General features: G+C 39.3%; 2 protein-coding genes across 4 annotated transcripts in view; one reads left to right on the top strand and one right to left on the bottom strand.

The window, feature by feature from the left end:
• Positions 1-475: 475 nt before the first annotated feature.
• Positions 476-7,008, bottom strand: LOC103365240 (solute carrier family 46 member 3). 2 transcript variants are annotated; one of them, XM_008292632.1, is made up of 6 exons: positions 6,926-7,008; positions 6,129-6,341; positions 3,926-4,808; positions 2,996-3,079; positions 2,601-2,757; positions 476-1,169 (listed from the first exon to the last, which is right to left on the bottom strand). In XM_008292632.1, the coding sequence occupies exons 2-6, from the start codon at positions 6,318-6,320 to the stop codon at positions 1,052-1,054; spliced, it is 1,434 nt and encodes a 477-aa protein (XP_008290854.1). In that variant the 5' UTR covers positions 6,321-6,341; positions 6,926-7,008; the 3' UTR covers positions 476-1,051. The 2 variants fall into 2 exon arrangements, with proteins under 2 accessions (XP_008290854.1, XP_008290855.1); XM_008292633.1 differs by lacking the exon at positions 6,926-7,008 and adding an exon at positions 6,781-6,846.
• A 362-nt stretch (positions 7,009-7,370) lies between these two features.
• LOC103365241 (synaptojanin-1-like) overlaps positions 7,371-19,309 on the top strand; it is a 29,765-nt gene continuing 17,826 nt past the window's right edge. The window contains exons 1-12 of one of the 2 annotated variants that reach the window (XM_008292634.1): positions 7,371-7,411; positions 8,403-8,560; positions 8,793-8,879; positions 9,299-9,566; positions 9,780-10,005; positions 11,726-11,809; positions 12,711-12,788; positions 14,993-15,054; positions 16,679-16,775; positions 17,704-17,879; positions 18,775-18,856; positions 18,937-19,089. In XM_008292634.1, the coding sequence (XP_008290856.1) occupies positions 8,437-8,560; positions 8,793-8,879; positions 9,299-9,566; positions 9,780-10,005; positions 11,726-11,809; positions 12,711-12,788; positions 14,993-15,054; positions 16,679-16,775; positions 17,704-17,879; positions 18,775-18,856; positions 18,937-19,089 (1,437 nt within the window). In that variant the 5' untranslated portion in view covers positions 7,371-7,411; positions 8,403-8,436. The remainder of the gene's footprint in view (positions 7,412-8,402; positions 8,561-8,792; positions 8,880-9,298; positions 9,567-9,779; positions 10,006-11,725; positions 11,810-12,710; positions 12,789-14,992; positions 15,055-16,678; positions 16,776-17,703; positions 17,880-18,774; positions 18,857-18,936; positions 19,090-19,309) is intronic. The other variant, XM_008292635.1, reaches the window with a different exon arrangement.

Genomic DNA, 19,309 nt, shown 5'->3' with positions numbered 1-19,309 from the left:
ATAGAGTCTGTATGTGTTTGCTGACTGATGACTCCGTTTTCAAATAACTGAGTCTAATTAGCGAAACAGCTTTCCATCAAGATAAAGGTCACTTGATTATTGGAAAGGAAACTTCCTTGCCTATTATTAACAGAATTATTGATGTCAAGATATTAAGGGACAGCTCATAAATCTCCATTAGTGGTTGTTTCAGTAGGCAATAGGAAGGCCTAAAGTCCCATCATGTTATTTAGGTCACCACTTCTTAGATCATAAACACTGAGGTCTGAGAACCGCCATAAACATTTGAGCTGTGGAGACGATTCATTTCTTAAAAGGGCCCCGACTGGTTCCTTTAAAACCTTTTCCTCATTCTGTGGTAAACTTGCTTAACTGGTTTGGTTTGTTTCATAGTCTGTATACATTCACATGCATGCTACATTTTTTTGTACAGTTTGTCGCAGCTTATAAATGAGTAAAATACATGAAATCCGTATTTGTTTTAAGCAAATTATAATAAACACAATTTATGACACACTGCATATTTGATGCGTTACATGAATTACCTTCTTAGAGTGCAAGAAGAGCTCTTCATAAACACCTAGACAAATATTACACAAAACCTGAGAGGCAAAGATACAAAAGGCATGTTACCTGTAACTCTGAAAACAACTACATATATTTTTAAAAATCACTTTCATAGAATAAACACACATAAAAACTCATTCAATCTATTAAAATGTCACAGTCAAACTATTTGAAGGTAAAAATAATGTCTGAGAATGCTCACACAATGTTCTTAATTGAAGACCTGATAGATTAGATGGATGTCATACTCCATACTGCTACCATATTGGCATGGCTCTAATCCAACAACATTATGAATGTAATATCTTTTTAAAATGCTGTATCGGAACCCGTCTGCGTACAAGACAAAGCAACAAAAGAAGAGGTGAAATTCTGCATTATTGACTTATCAAGCTAAAAACAGGAGTTACTGAGGTACTTTTGAAAAAAAGTATCCTAAAATAAGTGTACAAAGTGCTTTTGAGGTTTTGGTAGTCAACACAACTCAGCTAATGAGGGGATTGTTCTCATTCAGTTCTTCAATAGCATTGTCGTCATCTGAGACTGAAGGCTCTGGACTTCTGTCCTCTTTGGCAACATCTGTTCCAATCAGACCCACCACCCTGAAATGTGAAAAAAACAGGTGTAAGAAAAGCAGAAAAAACACATCGCTGCTATCAGTTACAGCTTAACAAGGCAAATGTCGTCTCTGCAGTGTCAGCGTAGCTTCTTTCTGCAAACCTGCATCAGTTCTGCTGCATTTGACACATTTCAATTCAACATATTTTTACCTATTACAGTTACATTGTTACAAAAAGGCATAAACTCCAATCAAGATGAACAAAACATATCCTGTCTTTTTATATCACGCACACAGTACAGTACATGATGCACCTTTTTGTTGTTGGATCCTTCCTGGTTTTCTCTTTTATCCAAATGATTACTAAACAAATGGGATCGGGATCTTAAAAATGGGTATTTAGTCAGGTCGGTCTCAATCAGTGGAAATAATTTGATTTCTAGGAGTACATTGTATTTATGTGTTTTTTAAGTGACAAAATCTAGAAAATTAGTAGCACATCATGAAAGGCTGTACATAACTCGTGAAAAACTGCTTGAAGCCAACACAGAGAGTTTATTTTTGTTGCTGTTAGCCAAAAATTACTGAACCAGTAACTTTGTTATTTTACAACTAACCCCAATGTAACAGAAAGAGAAGCCATGTGAGAGGAGTGGACTCACTCAAGGAGTTTAATGCAACACGCTGCACCTTCCAGAATGACTAAACAGCACTATTCTATCAACTCAAGTGTAACAACACAAACCAAAGAACACAGTGTATGAAAGATAAGAATCCTCTTTATGGCCTCTTCTTGTTATTTTTAAAGACTGTCAGTGCTGATGGTTAATGTACATGTCAGGGATTTATAATACGATACAAAAAGAGACATTGTTTGGTGAAGAAAGTCGAACAAGGGATGAGGAAGTGAGTATTTCTACTTTTCTGAGTCAAGCAATGCAATCCTCCCTTCAAGTTCAGCAAAACTGACTAACAGTGACTTCGCAGAAAAAAGAGATGTTTGTAATTCAACTCCATCCACAAAGTGCAACTCTGCAGCTGAAGCTTCAGCATAATCTGCTGTGGTTTTTACTGTAGACACTAAAAATAGCTTTGAATGAAAGCTTCCCACCTTCAGCCCATCATACAACATTAACATAATCTTATCAGCAGGACACTACAGTGTCATGGCTCTTGGATGGTACCTTGAATACACTGCTGACTGTAGAGTTTTGAAAATGGAGAACAGTTACTGCTTACACAACTTGGTTAAAAATAATGTGGGACTTGCTGTGGATGATCTTTCTGAAGCATGTTTTAGGTAGGTGGCTACAGGTTTAATTTATGACACATTATAATGAATGGGAACCAATAATGCCTGACAGGTGCAACAGGAAATTAACTGCGAAAATGTATGGCTGTTTGGTTTAATTATGTAAAATATTCGCACACATACAGTTTATGGTTGACATGATTGACAAAATGATTAACTTACCCCAGAACAAACAAAGGAATGGCACAGAGTCCTGCAGACAACAGGAAGACAAAGCCTGGATACCATGCCACTGTGGCAGCATAGACACTGTTGAAGACTGCTGAGGATACATTGTTGGTCAAACTCTCCAGAAAGGAAAGAAAGGCAAACAGGGCGCCTGCAAAAAACACAAACAGGAGAGACGGAAAATTCTTGTTAAGAATTAAAAACAGCAAATGATATCTAAAATTGAACAGTCTAGTTTCAGGATTCTTTGTTAAAAGGAACAGAAACTTGGAGTGTTTCGTTTTTAAGTGCACCCTGAAATCGCTGGTACAGGCAGCTGGCCACTGGACTCTGACTCAATAAACACAGACACGGGACTACGGTTCATGAAGAGTCCAAAACCCACTCACCCTGCTCAGACTTGGAGATGATCTTTGAGATCATGGAGCGCAGAACAGGGAAAGGCATGATAGACAGAAGCATCGGTATCCTCACTGTGGTCGAAGAATAACAGAAGATTAAAATCACATTATATATCATATCACTGCAGTTATAATGAAACAACATCAAATTGGAGATGCATGTATCAAAATTAAGGTATATTAATATATCACTGTTGTCTAAGGTTATGTTTGAAACACAGTCATCAAAAATATTAATTTATTTAAGCCCTCTCATTTAGATATTGGCTACAAGATAATTAAAATAAACAAACTAGTGATAATATATGGTCATTATATTGCCTTGAAATGCAATAATCTCATAAAAGACATTGTTACTCTAGTAGCATTTTCACACCTTGTAAAGCCGTTGTGCAGGCAGCTTTTGTCAATCAGTAACCTGTACAATGAGCCTGTAATGTTTTTATGGGGGTGTTCCTCTGTTTTATGTGCTCTTCATATATTTTCTGCTGCCAAGATATCTCTGATTTTTAATATGTTATATCCTGTGTTTTTATACCTGCCTGCCTGAAATCAATAGTCGAGTCACCAGAAGAAACACTGAAAAATGGTTTTGCAAACTGTAATCATTAACTCTGTTAATAATAAACATCAAAACATCCCTTTCTTACATAATTCCATGGGACAAAATCCACAGTTCTTCTGCCATGCAAAAAAATAAAATAAATGCATTTAAAACTTCCTCTGAAAGTAGCATGAGTCTTCTATATACTGATTTAGAGGATTAAAGACTAGATTGAAATATATTCATTTCCCGAATTCAGAAGATCGCTACAAAGAACGAGGAAGGTGGATTTTGTTCTCTGTGCACTTGACTGAGAGAAAACAATGCTGTACATTATTTGTATAAGCAGAACAATAGTTAATTTTCTTCCTCACCTATAAACATTAATAAGGTTGTCTTGGCAAATGCCGCGAGGACCATGCCTGATGCGACGGACAGGATCCCCAACAGGACAATGAGCAGCTGTGGTACGCCACAGTATGTGAGTGCTGACACTCCCACAAAACTGACCAGGAACACTGTGGTGGACAGCGCCGAGCCATAGCCGATCAGAATCTCACTCCAACACAGCGGCTCATTGAGCTCATACAGTGTCAGCAGCGAGATCCCCCCTACGTAGGCAAAGGAGAAGCTGGTAAAGATGGTCATCAGGAGGGCCAAAACATTTCTACACCTGCTGCTGGCCCGTGCAAACATGTAGTAGACCCCAAAGAGCATCTGTTTAATGGCCGAGTGCTGAGGAGGCCCATCTAAAACGACGCTGTCAGTGGGAGCCTTCTTCACAGTCTCTTCTAGGATGAATATTGCATAGAGCAGGATCAAACACTGACATAGTGCAGAGGTTAGGAAAGGCCAGTTAAAGCCTGCAGCTCTCAGGAAGTAGCCTGTTGATATTGCTGCCACTCCGGACAACAGGCCGATCATCATGTCCAGTCCGGCCATGCGCAGCGTCTTCTGGTGGCCATCCTCACACAAGTCGGCTATATAGGCAAAACAGCCTCCGAGAAATGTGCCCAAACCACCAAACAGAGAACTGAGAAGTGAGGAGGCGATGAGCAAATAAATGTTGAGCTCAAAGTAGGACACAGTCAGGAAGGCCAACGTATAGATCAACGTGCCGACCAAAGGCATGATGATGGTGATCTTGCGTCCTCCCCGGTCGCTGTAGGCCACCAGCATGAGAGTGACGACCAACGATGGGACTGTGGAGAGGAGCTCCGAGTAAAGGGAGAAGAGAGACGCCTGCCTCTGTACCTCCTGGAAATGCAGATACAGAAAGTGTGGTTTAGTAATCTAAAAATCATCTATGGTTGACACTGCACTATATGAATTCAATTGCAACAACACATCTTAGAAGAAGAAAAAAAAACTCAAGTTGGCAGCTATCTGTCAAATGACACAAATTAAAGGAGAAAATGAGACTCCAGTGCCATGAAATACGACACGGAAATGAGAGGACTTTGAGGTTTTCTTGTTCAGGTCTAAAGGAACAAAGCTTTCTGCAGGGTAACAGGTGCATGAGTATTTTTTTTTACAGTCAAAACCGGTTTTCTCAGTCCATGTACGTTCTCACTTCTCATTTTTCTTTTATTCTTCCTCTATAAATACAAGTGAAACATAGAAACATTACAAATCCTTACAGAAGTATATTTCCTCTAATCTTACTTATAATATGTTGTGCTTCAACGACTTACTTGCTGTAAATTAATTGTAAACTGTAATTAATTGTAAACTGTAAATTCCCTCCCTCACTCACTCGGCTTCCTTCACGTGCTTCCTGGTGTGGCCTGTTTCCCCGCCTTGAATAAATCCCTCTTTTCTACACACCTAACCCTTTGTTGCATTTTTGGATCCCTATCAGACTGATCCGTAACACTTTTCTATTTTCTGTTAGAAATACACTTTGCTTTCTACAACACAGAAACCATGAAACAACAGTGCCTGGATCAGCGTCACATTTTCTTATATTAACAGTTTTGATTCTATCACAAAATTTCAGTTCTTCTTTTGCTGAAAATGTTATTCTATAATACTGGAGAAGTTAATATCTGTACCGCACTGTGCAAACGTTTTAGGCACTTCACATGTTTAGATATTTATCCATCAGGGATGCAAATAATGCCAAACATACAGCCAGAGTCAGTAATAACTATCTTTACAGACAAGGCGATCATGATCGTCGTAAGAGATGGTATAGGCCCCAGAGCCCTGATTGAAACATCATTTTATGCCAGTCTGGGATCACTAAAGGGAGCAATTAAGACTAGCTGCATTTACAGAAGAACAAGTTCTACGAGATTCGTGGAACAACCTCAAATTTTGGAAAACTGTACACCTAAAAGAATTAGTCCTGTGCGAAAGGCAAACGCCTTTAATACGCACTGGAAAAATAAAACTACTCATGGCAGTAGGTTTGAAAGGATATTTTCTTTATATTGGGTACCTAAAACTCTGCGTAGTACAGTAATTGTTAGCTTGCTTCAGTGGAGGGGACATAAAACCCAGTTGTTCCAAATATTCTTCACTGACAATCCTCTTTAATCAATGCTCCCTTACAACCAGCGATGAAGGACCAACCTGCTGAAAGACTGAGTGGTTGCTGCTGCTGTTTGCTGCACATCTGGAGGTGTTTCCAGAGATGGGATATGTGGTGTTTGTCAGCTGTTGCCAGAGCCTCCGGTACACGTACTGCTGCACGAGCGGATAGATGAGGAAACTGGAAAAAGCGTAGAGGGCCACCACAGGCTCCACAAGGGAAAGACGCTTCATTTTGAGGGGCTGAAAAACTCCCTGAAAGAAAGAGATGCAGAGAATTGATTTAGAGATGAACATGAACAGAGATTATATAAAATACTGCAAAGAAAAATAATAATAATAAGATTAAAGTACACACAAATGAGGTTGATCTCTAAAGTGTGACTGTACATTGATGTGGCACAGCCATTTTTGTTCTACAGTTAAAACAAATTCTGAATATCAAATAGTTCAGTAAAGATTCCTCTATTGTTGCAACCTTCAACAATTAATCATAGTGTGTAGACTGAGCAGACAGGACCACTCTACTTCGTCCTAAAAACTGCAGAATTAATAAGTAATAACAAAGAGTCTACGTGGAAGTACAGATATTTGTTTGGTTGTTTTTCTGGTGACCATCAGATAGTATGCACTAAATTATAGATGCAACATTACTTGACAAGTTGAAACATAGCGCAGAATGCAAGATAAAAACCTTGTTCCTGGAAATACAGCAGTTGTCTTGCAGGATGAGCAAGGTCAGGTCAATATTTACAGAACCCACCGAAAGAGAACGGCTCAGCATTCGCCTTATTTATATCTAAGATGTTAGAAAGGCAACCTGTAAGTGTGGCACCTACCTATTTAAATAGTCGCATGTATCATGTTCTTTCAGTTAATTAAAACCCGGACAGTATTGTGTTTACGAGCCGGGTTGCTTCTCTTGCTTTATACCGAACTGCGCGACGTTACAAAACGACTTAGACCCCGCCTCCTGTTCATCTGATTGGACGATAGTTTCTCAAGGAAGCGCTTATTCGATCAGACCACCTGTCAATCATGAGTAAGAGTGGATGAGAACATTCTGTGACTTTCTGCATTGGGCCGGTATTACTGCTTAGTAACATGTTTTTTAAATGTGTTCCTTCAATTTCCACTGGGATCGTTATGCAGAATGTTTCATTCAGGTACTTTAAATGAATATAAAGTGTAATAAATGCTCCAGTTTTTAAATGGTATTACGGTAGCGTGAGGAAGGCGTGCTTTGCGTCGGAATGTACCATTATGCCAACACACCGGGAAGGATTTTGTTGTGACAGCGGAGTAAGAACCCGGCGGGGGAGACGGTAAGACGAGATACGCTGTCCTTCTTCTGTTTTTAATTTAAATAAAATCGGCGGTTGTAAGATAAAGCAAAAATGCAAATAAATATGCAGGTGCATATGTTTTATATGGCCGAGTTGCTCATATGTATCCGCGAGTAACTGACAGTTTATCACCCCGGACGTACAGGTAGAACCACCATCAAAATATTGTAAGCTAGCGAATCATAGCCGTCTCTGTGATTAATCTGGCTAACTTAGCTAACGTTACCAGCTAGCGTTAGATAGGTGAAAGACACTAAGCTGCTTTCGATTTGAAATTTGCATCTCTCTTGTTTTATTTGCTGGTGTCCAATCGCACAAAATGTAGTATTTGATGCTAACTGACGGTTAAGCTGGCTAGCGTTAGCTTCTCCTTCTGCAGTTGCAATATGAAGTCGTGACTGTCCGAGTCAGGATGGATGATATTTCAGTCACCCGGCCTGGCTGCTAACTGTCGTTAACGGTCGCGTTGCCCTGATGCTTATAATCTGCAGTTGCTTGCGATATTCACTTTACATTGAGATTGGTTTGTCCTAGGTGTGGGCCTTAGCTATGTCCGCAATTGATAGCGTATTAGACTTTGGATTTCGCAATGTAAGTTTCCCAGTCGTTCCGGATCACGCAAGGTATTGCTTAATTAGTTGACAGATTTCCTTATTAGTAATGCTAGTGGATTCTTTAGGAAATATTGAAATGCAATCTAAAAACCGTATTGTCTATAGTCAGAGTGGTGTGCACTTTTTTTGTCCCTAAAAATCTTTAGGAATCCAAGCTATGCAATACAATATGTATTCTGTTTTAAACCAGTCATCCAGAAAAACGCCTATTGATTGGGTTTTTCCCTTTTTGTAATCTCTCCATCAATAATAAACAGAGGATCTGACTCTGTTGTTTCCATCACATTGCAGATGTGGCATGTGATTGAGAATATCGCTTGTCTGATCTGCTGTCCATCATTGTTTTTGCTTTCCAGGTCATAACATAGTTTTTTTCATCTCGGAGCAACAATGGCCTTCAGCAAGGGATATCGCATTTACCACAAGCTGGATCCACCACCTTACAGTGTCATAGTGGAAACTAGGACCAGGGAGGAATGCCTCATGTTCGAATCAGGCGCTGTTGCTGTTTTGTGTAAGGCATCTTGTCTGATTACACTGCAACAACATGTTAAATGTTCTTTAAACCCTTACCTCAAATAAGGGTTCTGCAAAGGAGATTCACTACAGTAGACTAATTCTTGAATATTTAGTGATGAATATGAGTCTGTACAAAGATGAAGTCACAGGCTATATTTAACTTAAAGTTCAAGGGAGAACACTATCAGTAATATTCCTACATTTTGTTACTTCTGTTCATCTTCTAGCCGCAGCAGAGAAGGAGGCCATTAAAAATACATACAGCAAGATTGTTGATGCCTATGGAATTCTGGGTGTCCTTCGCTTGAACTTGGGTAAGTAAAAAAAAAAATTTTAAATTCAGTTTGTTGCCTCTTGACTAGGTCCAATCCAGGTTTTGATCTCTATGTTCATGTGACTGTGAAGACCCTCTGGTTTGTGGCCCTGTTGCTGCTTACTTCTAAGCTGCTTTTCCTGCCCTCGATACGACCTTGAAGGTTCTTGTTATCACAACAAGGAAGAAGCAGTTTAAAGACTAAAGCTCAGTGTTATAGATAGCTGAGATTTGACTGGTTACTTTCTATGAAGGAATGGCATCAAAGTTTAATGAACCTTTTTTTTTTTAATCCTGTCTTCTAATAGCTAATGTTTATTCTCTTAATGCTTTTGCGTACTACTTGCTGTCCTCCTTTTTTCTTCAGAATAAACCACACATAATCATTTTTTGTTTTTATATGGCACTTTTTTTCTGCAGGTGACTCCATGCTTCACAGTCTCGTGGTTGTAACAGGATGCAGCTCTGTGGGCAAGGTGCAGGACTCAGAGGTTTTCAGAGTCACACAGACAGACTTTATTTCTCTGAAGAATGACCCAGGAGATGAAGACCGGATTGCTGAGGTGCGAAAAGTCCTTAACTCAGGACACTTCTACTTTGCCTGGTCTTCCACTGGAGTCAGCATGGACTTGAGTCTCAATGCACATCGCAGGATCTTAGAAGACACTACAGATAACCGCTTCTTTTGGTAAGGGCATGTAATTATCACTATTCCAAGATTATATAGACACTAGTAGGCAGGATTTTGATTTAAATGGTGTCTGAAAGAGTAGATAAGAACCATGTACAGTTTTACATTTGAGAAATATTAGTTTCTCTTGAATGCGTGATGTGGGGGATTATGTGATTTGCAACTAAAATTTGTGTGTTTACTGTTGTGTCTGTCTGTATGAATCAATAGGAACCAATCTCTGCACCTGCACCTAAAACATTACGGAGTAAACTGTGATGACTGGCTGCTGAGGCTGATGTGTGGCGGTGTGGAGATCAGGACCATCTATGCAGGGCACAAACAGGCCAAGGCCTGCATCTTTTCCCGCCTCAGCTCAGAGCGAGCCGGCACTCGATTCAATGTCCGAGGAACAAATGATGACGGACAGGTGGCGAACTTTGTGGAGACTGAACAGGTGAATCACATTTTTTTACAGTTTATTTAGACCAATCGCGCTTCAAAGATGTAATGCTGCCACAGAACAGGAGGCAGTGATAAACATATTCTTCACACTAAAAAAGCTTTAGCCATTTTTTTTGTTTTTTACATAATGAATCATATATATTTATTCATAAAGTCACATTGTTAACACGGTATTGACAGTCCTAATGCCATTACAAAATTACATTCCTTCTAACACTGGAAAATGTTGCATAATATAGTAAAGGGTAATATCAGTATGGTACTGTGCAAATGTTTAGTCACTTTAGATGTTTAGATTGTCATCCATCATACAGTACCTTTTGAGAGGCGTCTGATTAGTCTTAAATTGATTTTGCGATCACACAAATAACCCCAAACAGAAAAGCCACTGTCTTTAAGTACTGTAATCAGTGACAAAAAGAACAAGGATTCACAAAACAGATGGAATTGACCTCACAGGGTCCTAAGAGTTTTTTGTAACTATAAAAAAATATATATATGGTAATGGTAATAATATATCAGTTTAAAGAATGTCTCACAGGTGAGTATTTTTTATTGCTCTGTCAGCAAATCGTCCAAAGACACGTGCTTATTTAAAAACGCAAGCTTAACTTTCAGTTCTTCATCGTGGGAAAATAACTTAGTTGACACGTTCCCTTTTTATAGTTCCCGTTTAAGTAAAAAAGGAGGGACACAATAACTGGAAATACTGCAATTATAATGCAGTTCAACTACACTATTTTGTTGTTTTTAAAATTAGCATAAAGGTCTGTAAATGTCTGAATAGAAGTTGAACGTTACTAGCTTCAGACATTTAGTGGTAATTGCAGGAAGTTTTGTATTAGAAAGTATTGTATTGTCACTGGTTAGTTTGGCCAGCCACAGTCAGACACTAACCCTAACCCTAACCCTAACCCACATCTGCATTTGACAGCCAGTTAATCTGGACCCATCCCATACCTTGTGTTATGATACAAAATATTACGATGTGCAACATTTTCTACTTTAAAATAAAATTACCTGTAGATCAATACATTTTTAGTGATGTTGAATATACAATATTGCAGGAGACTGATAACAGTGATTCTGTCCACAGATTATTGTGGTCTGTTCTGTTCCTTATTTCCCTTTTATTGACATTGCTGTCATGGCAACAGTGTTGTGTGTTGCTGCTGCAGACCTCATGCATTAAGTCATGCATGTGCTGCAAATATGTCTGAGTCAGAAATCATATGGATTAGCTGTCTGAGCTGTGTCTGCTTCAGTTTGTGCAGGCCCAGTCACAAGAGATGTGACATTTCTGGTGTATGCACAAGTTCAGAGTTCACACTGATGCAAATACCATGTCTCCCTGTAGGTTAGAATGTAATGTGACTATCCTGATTGTCTTGTACTTCAATGCATATTGCTTAAAATTTAAAAGAGCTGGTAGCTGCTCTACATATGACACAGTGCCTGTCATTACAATTTATCTTTTACATTTCCTTTTGTGTTGAAATATAGCCACAGATGCGCACATGCTGACACAGTTTGTAGCCCAGTTCTGTAATTACCCTGTATTGCATTATTCAGCCATAGAGATCGATGTTTTCCTTCTAACTCACCTGTTTAAATTGTCATTTCTTTCCTTAAAACGTGTCTTACTGATGTATAAATCAGTATTTTCGCACATTGCAAATAAACGTAACCAAGTTTTTTTGTGTTTTGAACAGGTTATTTTCCTGGATGACAGAGTTTCATCCTTCATACAGATCCGTGGGTCTATTCCTCTTTTCTGGGAACAGCCAGGAATCCAGGTAATGAAAGCTAAATCTGTCTCATACAGTTTGCCTTGAATTGTGAATGTGAGGTTTTCATATATTAAGCTACATTATATGAGAATCTGAAAGTAGTCCTGATGCTTTTGTAGAAGCCTAATTTCATTTATTCTGCAGGCATAAACGAGACTCAGTCAGCATCAGTGACCAAATGATCAACCTTTTTTTGAGAATGTGCGAGTTAAAATTTCAAGTGGTCGCATTGGTGCGAATGCATGATGATCATTAAGCTGCATTAGTGTCGCTGTAACCGATGCAGACAGTTACTCTGTTAATCACAGTAGTAGAAACAAGTACTTTTATGACTTCAGTTTACTGCAGTATTCATGCTTAAAAATGCAGTCTTCTCGTGAAAAGCAGAGCGAACCTAAATGCGCTGTTTATTCCGCTCATAGAAAAGACCGCATGTATAAAAAAAATCACTCGGTTTCATCTTGGACAAATCTGACATTAGAACGCCCTAGTTTTGAGGTCGCACACCTGTTTGAGCACACCACAGCCACCTCGCAGCAGCTACCACAGCTTGCAGTGTGCGGTGTTTAGGGAACATCGGTAAATTGTAGAGTCGATCAATAAGAAAATGTGCAGTCATATGTTTTGCCTGTGACAAGGTGGGAGGTGCGACCAAATGAGAAAGTTGGTCGCACTGGTGCTACCAGTGAAAAAGTTCATCTGGAGCCCTGTGCTGGCTCAGCGTGTGCATAAATAAGGAACAACTGATGATGCCAATGTGGAGCTTTTGCAAAAACAAGAGAAAAACTTAAAATAAACTGTGCTTGGCATTGTGTCTGTTAAGAGAGTGTGAAGGGATGAAAAGTCTCCTTGTCATTACAATAGATCGCTTTGTACTAGTTTTAACTCATTTTGTTGCTGTGTTTAGAAAAAGTCCATTAAGGGTGTTTTGTTGCAACTGAATGAGAATCGGCACCCTAATGGACTGGATGAGAACCCCCACCTGGTATAACCTTTTTTTTTTTTTTTTTTTTAATGGGCTCTGCTGGTGCTGGTGCTTTCATACTGCAGCTAGAAATTTCTCTGTGCAATGCCAAAGGCTATGGCTGAAAACCAAAGGAATCTCCTTATGGGTTTTAATGTAGTCCCCCTCACAGTACCTGTGCAGGAAATACCATTTTGGTTAATTGAAGCATGAACAAGGATTCCCCTTTTAATTCACACTACAAACAACCTCACTGGTATTCTCCTGACCTTGTCCTGACATTGCACAGACTAAAAAAATTAAATCAGATGTGGGGAAGGTTAAAGATAGTAATAGTGGTTGGTAAAGGGCATTTTTCTGTTTTCCTCAGCTCCCAGACTTCTTTGGTCAGGTGAGAGCCTGGTCTGAAAACATCCCCCAGCCGCTTCCCTTCATTTAGGCTGCTGATATATCCGGGGCAACTGGATAGGTGTTGATAGATAATATGGACGACTGAGCCATTTGTTCTGTTGAGGCTTTGACAAGCCAAGACCATATTAGTCACCTATTCAGTCCACAAGGTCTGTAGTTATGTCAAATCACAGGGTAGTGGGCTCGGGGTTGTTTTCAGACAGAACCGTAGTCCTGCTTTTAAATCACTGTTTTAGCTCTTAGCCCTTTCTACCAGTTGTGGCTTGTAGGCTCTCCTCCCCATACTCTCCAATGCATTCCCTGAGCCGGATATATAATTTTGGTTTTATCCCAAAAAACAGTTAATGAATTTTCCCCAGGTAGTGTATAATATAAATAGTGACAAATTAGTGTCTGAATCATAACTGTAGTGTAGTGTCATAAAATCTTCCTGGAAAAGATGCAAATCATTTAAGAGGCAGGGCAGCACCTCTTAGTGGAATAGCTGCTGTGGTCCTGGCTGAAGATAAAATCGTTGTTTTTGTGGCTGTTTTGAGAAAAGAGCCATTGAGCTGGTTATTAGTGGGAAATGATCATTGAGTAATATTCCCAAATATGCTTTTGTCTTAAAAAACACTGACGAGATAAATCCCTCTGAAAGACTGCATTCAAACGTTAATACAGTAGTTGCAGGAATTGTGAAAACTGTTCCTTTTGTCATAGACAAAACTAGTACATGACATGATATATTTAACCTTGAAATATATTGGGGATGATCTTTTTTAATATTATTATTAGTACAGAAAAATCTAACTAAGTTGAATAGGCGAGTTGCCTCTTGAGTTGACATATTCCATTAGTAAAATGTATTTAATGCTCTAAAGTGTGAGGAGGTTTTGGTCTAGCCTGTACAGCTGTAACCTGAGCAGCTTCAGATGACATCTCAGGAAGTTATTAAATATGCATAGCTTAGACGTGCACAACAGTAGTGGAAAACAGGAGTGACAAATGGCAGCCGTATGGAGCAAAATGTTCAGCCTATTCAGACTCAGCCAAAATGGGCATATACAAAGTAAGCTGCTAAATACAGAGCAGAGGAAAAGATTAGTTGACAGTGTGAAAGAGAGGGGAAGAGGGATCTTAAAGAAGGAAAGGCTTACAAAAACACGTCAGAAGTCAAAGTGCACACGGTAGATCTTAGTAACATCCCCAGAGAAAATGCAGTCTTAATAATGAATAGCTGGTTAAGACTCAGAATGCATGCGACTTGTGGCCTGAAGTGAGGGAAAAGAGAGATTTTAAAAGCAAGAAAAGATGCAAAGTGAGAGTAGGGAACATTTGTCCACAAGCAGAGATGAGAAGGGAACACAAAGGAACAAGTAGGGGCCTGCTGTGTAGTGTGATCAGATTTCCACAGGACTAGCGTCTTGCGAAGTCTGTGCTGATGTACTCGTGTGGTCATGTTTGCTTGTAAGATTCTGACTATGGTGTTTCTCATGACTCAGCCAGTGCCAGCATACTCTCTAAGTGAGAGTGTATAAAGGAGGATCAGTGAGAGAGAAAAAAAAGAGGCTGAAATGTAGAACAATCTATGAGAAGGTGTTGGTGTGATGACAGACTCCAAGATTTCTCTGCTGCTCAGCGTCTTTGTCTTTGTATGAACAAATCTCCCTGTACTGCCCTCTCATTTCCCTATTTTCAAATGTCTCAACTTCTATCCCAAATCATCAGGTTTTCTGGCCATCTGCAACATGTGTGTGTCTGCGCAACTCTCACGTTTTTTTTTCTTTTTTAATCTTTACCAAAGAAGGACGTTGTGACTTGTGTCTTGGCAGGTTGGTTCTCATCGCGTCAAACTCTCAAGGGGATTTGAGGCAAATGCACCAGCATTCGAAAGGTAATTAAAATGTTCTGGTAGCGTGTGTGCACAAGTGTGTATGTGTGGAGCAGTCTCCTGCTGCTTTATCTGGCCTCCAACAGATTAACACACCATAATACTATGTCTCCTGCACTTACTGTCTTAGCCACAGTAGAGAACAACTCTTCAGATTTGTCAAGGAGAAGATGTTAATTGAAGTGTGTCCTCAGAGGCTGCTTTATTGCAGAGTACATAAAGCAAACATTAGTAGCCCTTGATTAGCTGTTGACCCCAATAACTTGTAGTTTATTTTCATCCCAGGCTGTTTCCATTCACTCCTTGACTTTTTGCACATCTCTTTTGAAAGACAGCTTATAGTGTGTGTTTGTGTCTATGTGCATGTGTGTTCAAGGTTTTTATAAGTCAAGTCCTGAACTTCCTAACTTTTGCATTTCATTCAAATCCAGAGCCTGTTTTGTCATTGCAAGCCAGTTGTACCTTTTGAGTAGTTGTATTCCTCCAGATTCTACTTGGAAAATTGAAAAACAGCTATGCTGTAACAATGAGTTGGATTTGTGGTTACTCCACGTACCCTTCCCTTTATATACTATTCGTTTTTTCATAAACACATGGCTGTGAAGATTTTCTCTACATTAGTGTAGCTTTATCTTAAACATTTGATTTGCAGACAACCATTGAACTTGCAGACAAATGCAGGATTGATCACAGTACAGCACCCTTTCAAGATGCTAGTTTGCTGAATGACATATAAGCCGGATGTATGGTCACTGGAGCCTAAACCCATTGAGGGGAAAGATGATCACCCTAATCACTAAGCCACACCTTGATAGTACCGACTACATCCTTATCAACCATTCAGCAGCCACCCTAACAGTCTCAAATTTGCCATGCTGTGCACTATGTTAAAAACTTTTCATGGAAAGCTATGAAGGCTATTAGTGGTTCTTTGATTCCTCAGAATGTTGGGTCCTGCATGATAGACTCAGCAAGGCTAGGCCCAATACTGCTCTCAAATTTTCAGTATGCATATATTAAGACATATCAGATATCAGATTTTACACCATGGGTATTTTAGAACAAATTAGTCATTGTTCACACCAAGTAGCTGGCAGTGCTACTCGTCTAATATATGTTCATATCAAGATGATGAGTCATCCTTTGTAATATCTGGCCTTTTTTTTTTTTTTTTCTTACTGTAACAGCCAAGTATACACTGATCAGCCACAACACGAAAACGTGATTCATCAGACCAAGACCACCTTCTTTCACTTCTCCATGGTCCAGCTGTGCAGCTTACATTGTAGGCAGTTTGGTAGACATTGGGCGCCGTGACCGATCTGCAGCTACGTTGTCCTATACATGGCAAGCTGCATGCAGTGTGTGTTTTGATACCTTTTATAGGCACTAACCATTGAACACCCCAAATGATCTGCCCTTTCAGAGGTGCTTTGACCCACTTAAAACAAATTGGCCCTTGTCAAAGTTGCTCAGATCTTTAAGCTTGCTTTAGCTTAGTTTAGTTAGTTTAGCTATTGGGACAAAGTGTGATGTTTTTTTAAATCAAATTAGACATAACTGCTGTTGGTAAACCTTAATTTATGCATGTACAGTGTTTATTATGTAAGTATATGTCTTTTTCCAGACACTTTACCGCGCTGCGGAGGTTGTATGGCAAGCAAGTGATCATCAACCTGCTTGGAAGTAAGGAAGGAGAACACATGCTCAGCAAAGCATTTCAGGTGAGGGGAACCATCTTTGTCCCTTAACACTGACAGGCATTGTAAAATATTTATCTGATGCTTCCAACAAGACAGACAGTCCAAAATAAACTGGCAGCAAGTGATGTGTGTCAAAACAGATTCCGTCTTTGTTCTCATTGTAAGCCCACACAATAATGACAGTAAGGAATTCTTTCAAGTGGGTGGACGCTGTGGCTCCAGACAGAATGCGTCACTTTCCTGCTGTATTTTCCACCGGAGGAGTCAGTGAGCAGTGTTAGAAAGCAGTGGTTTATGTTTTTCTCTTTCACTCTCTGGTTTGGTAAACATAATTTACTGTAATTTGATCTGTTATCAGTTGACCTCAAACCACATCTTCTTTTGTGGTTTTGTAACTGTCATAAAACCACAGAGGAAGATTACTATTGATGTATTAACCCACATTGTATTTATTCATCTTTAAGACAGGCTTTCTGCTTAGCCCTAGCTGGATTAGTTAAATCATCAGGTCAGGATTTAATTGTCTTGACTGCACTATACATACAGTGTAGTATAAATAAATTATACAGTGGGCATTTAATTTTTACTTTATATGCTGTATATATATATATATATAAGCTGTGTTGTTCTGTTAACATCTGCAGTGTGCTGTGGGTGTTTTTGTATCATAGTAAAATATACAATACAGTTCACTTTGTTGCTAATATTTTATTTGTTTAGAAAGTTCTTTGAATGTCAGTCTTTTCTATTAATGAGGAACATAGTTGCTAGTATTACCAGAAGTCAGCTCAGCACTTGTTCCTAAAACATGGCCTGCATGTTCGCGGGTTACTATCAAAGATATCCTTTGTATCCTTTATATTGTAGGTAACACACCACGTAAGCTCAACATTTGTAGATTCTCTTTAAATTTCTGGAAATACATGCTCTTCCTCTCTGGCACTTTCAGAGTCACTTAAAGGCGTCAGAGCATGCATCATCAGTGAAAATGGTGAACTTTGACTACCATCAAAACGTGAAGGGTGGCAAAGCAGACAAACTCCACAGTGTCCTCAAACCCCAGCTCAGCAAATTTGTAGAAGAATGTGGGTTCTTTTACTACGCTGGAGACATAGGCATTGCAAGGTGAGAAATAAGTACAAATATGTATACGAAAGGCGGAGTAAATGTTATTTTTGTTATAGCTTCTTTCTGCATTTTAACAGACTTGTGATTTTGCATGTTTCTGCAAAAAAAATTACCGTCCACCTACACCTTCCATTACTGTCAGTCATTTCCCAAAACATGCAACCACAATTTTGCTTTCATAGAAATTTTCAGTATTCTGGAAGCTCAAATGTTCAGCTGATTCACCGACCTTAACATTTAGAATTTACAAAATACACATCCTCAGTTCAACGTAATCATTATTTTGCTTGTAAAGCAATCTTCTGAACCGGGTCATGGTGGAGTTATACATTCTCTCTGTCTAGTACTATGTCCTTCCTTTGAGTAGTTTCCATTGGACTGGCTCTGTGAAGTAAACTCCATTTATAACCCAAGAATCATTGGCTGGATTGTTTGCACAGCTTTGCCAGGAAAAACATTCAGTCGTGGAGTGTTTTTGTGCTATCGTGTAGCTAAAACTGTTCTCCGTACCGTTCACGTAACACTCTATACAGCTGTAAAAATGATGACAACTTTTTGTACTGCTTGTGTCTGAAAGGTATTTTTGTTTTTGTGAGTGCATCACCATTAAGGATTTACAGATCACACAGCAATTTTTACACTAGTAAAAATTCAAAATGAACAAAAAACATTTCAAACATGTCTCATTATGAGTATTATCATAGTTGAGTTGGTTTCAAAGATCTGTGAGTAGATTTTGATGAAATGAACCATGAGCCAGTGGACTCAATTAAAAACAATAAGACCAGTTGCATTATGGTGAAATGACTGTCACTAAAGAAAGTTTTAAGTTCACAGGATTTACTGGACTGATGCAAAACTTTTTGAACGGTCCTTTACAATGTCTTTTTAGGACTCAGGGAGGGACCATCAGGACCAACTGTCTGGACTGTTTGGACAGAACCAACAGTGTCCAAGCCTTTTTTGCTCTTGAGGTAGGAGCCCATAATGCTCTTGTCTTTCTCCGTCCAAGTTTGTAGTCTGCAGTCTAATCCCCTCTTCCTCCCTACCTTAGATGCTGCCTAAGCAATTGGAACAAATGGGTTTGACAGAGAAACCGCAGCTGGTGGCCCGGTTCCAGGAGGTTTTTAGGACCATGTGGTCAGCCAACGGTGATTCTGTCAGTAAGATCTACGCAGGCACAGGTGCCCTGGATGGAAAGGCCAAGGTACACAATGTGGACAATAAATGCACACAAATTCACAAGTTCACAGTAATCCACAATTGAACCATTTATGCACATTGTAATGAACAGCTGGCTATCAAAACTTTATTTAGCATAGGATTTCTTTGAATTTGGAGGACTTTAATCAATTTTAGCACCAAAATACTGATCCATGGGTTACATGAGGACCAACACCTGTAGCTATATTGGTATGAGCTAAGGC

Source organism: Stegastes partitus, unplaced genomic scaffold (assembly GCF_000690725.1).
Source record: "Stegastes partitus isolate 25-593 unplaced genomic scaffold, Stegastes_partitus-1.0.2 Scaffold822, whole genome shotgun sequence".
Lineage (NCBI taxonomy): Eukaryota > Metazoa > Chordata > Actinopteri > Pomacentridae > Stegastes > Stegastes partitus.
Note: the sequence above shows the minus strand (reverse complement) of the source record. Positions and strands in the feature narration are given on the sequence as shown.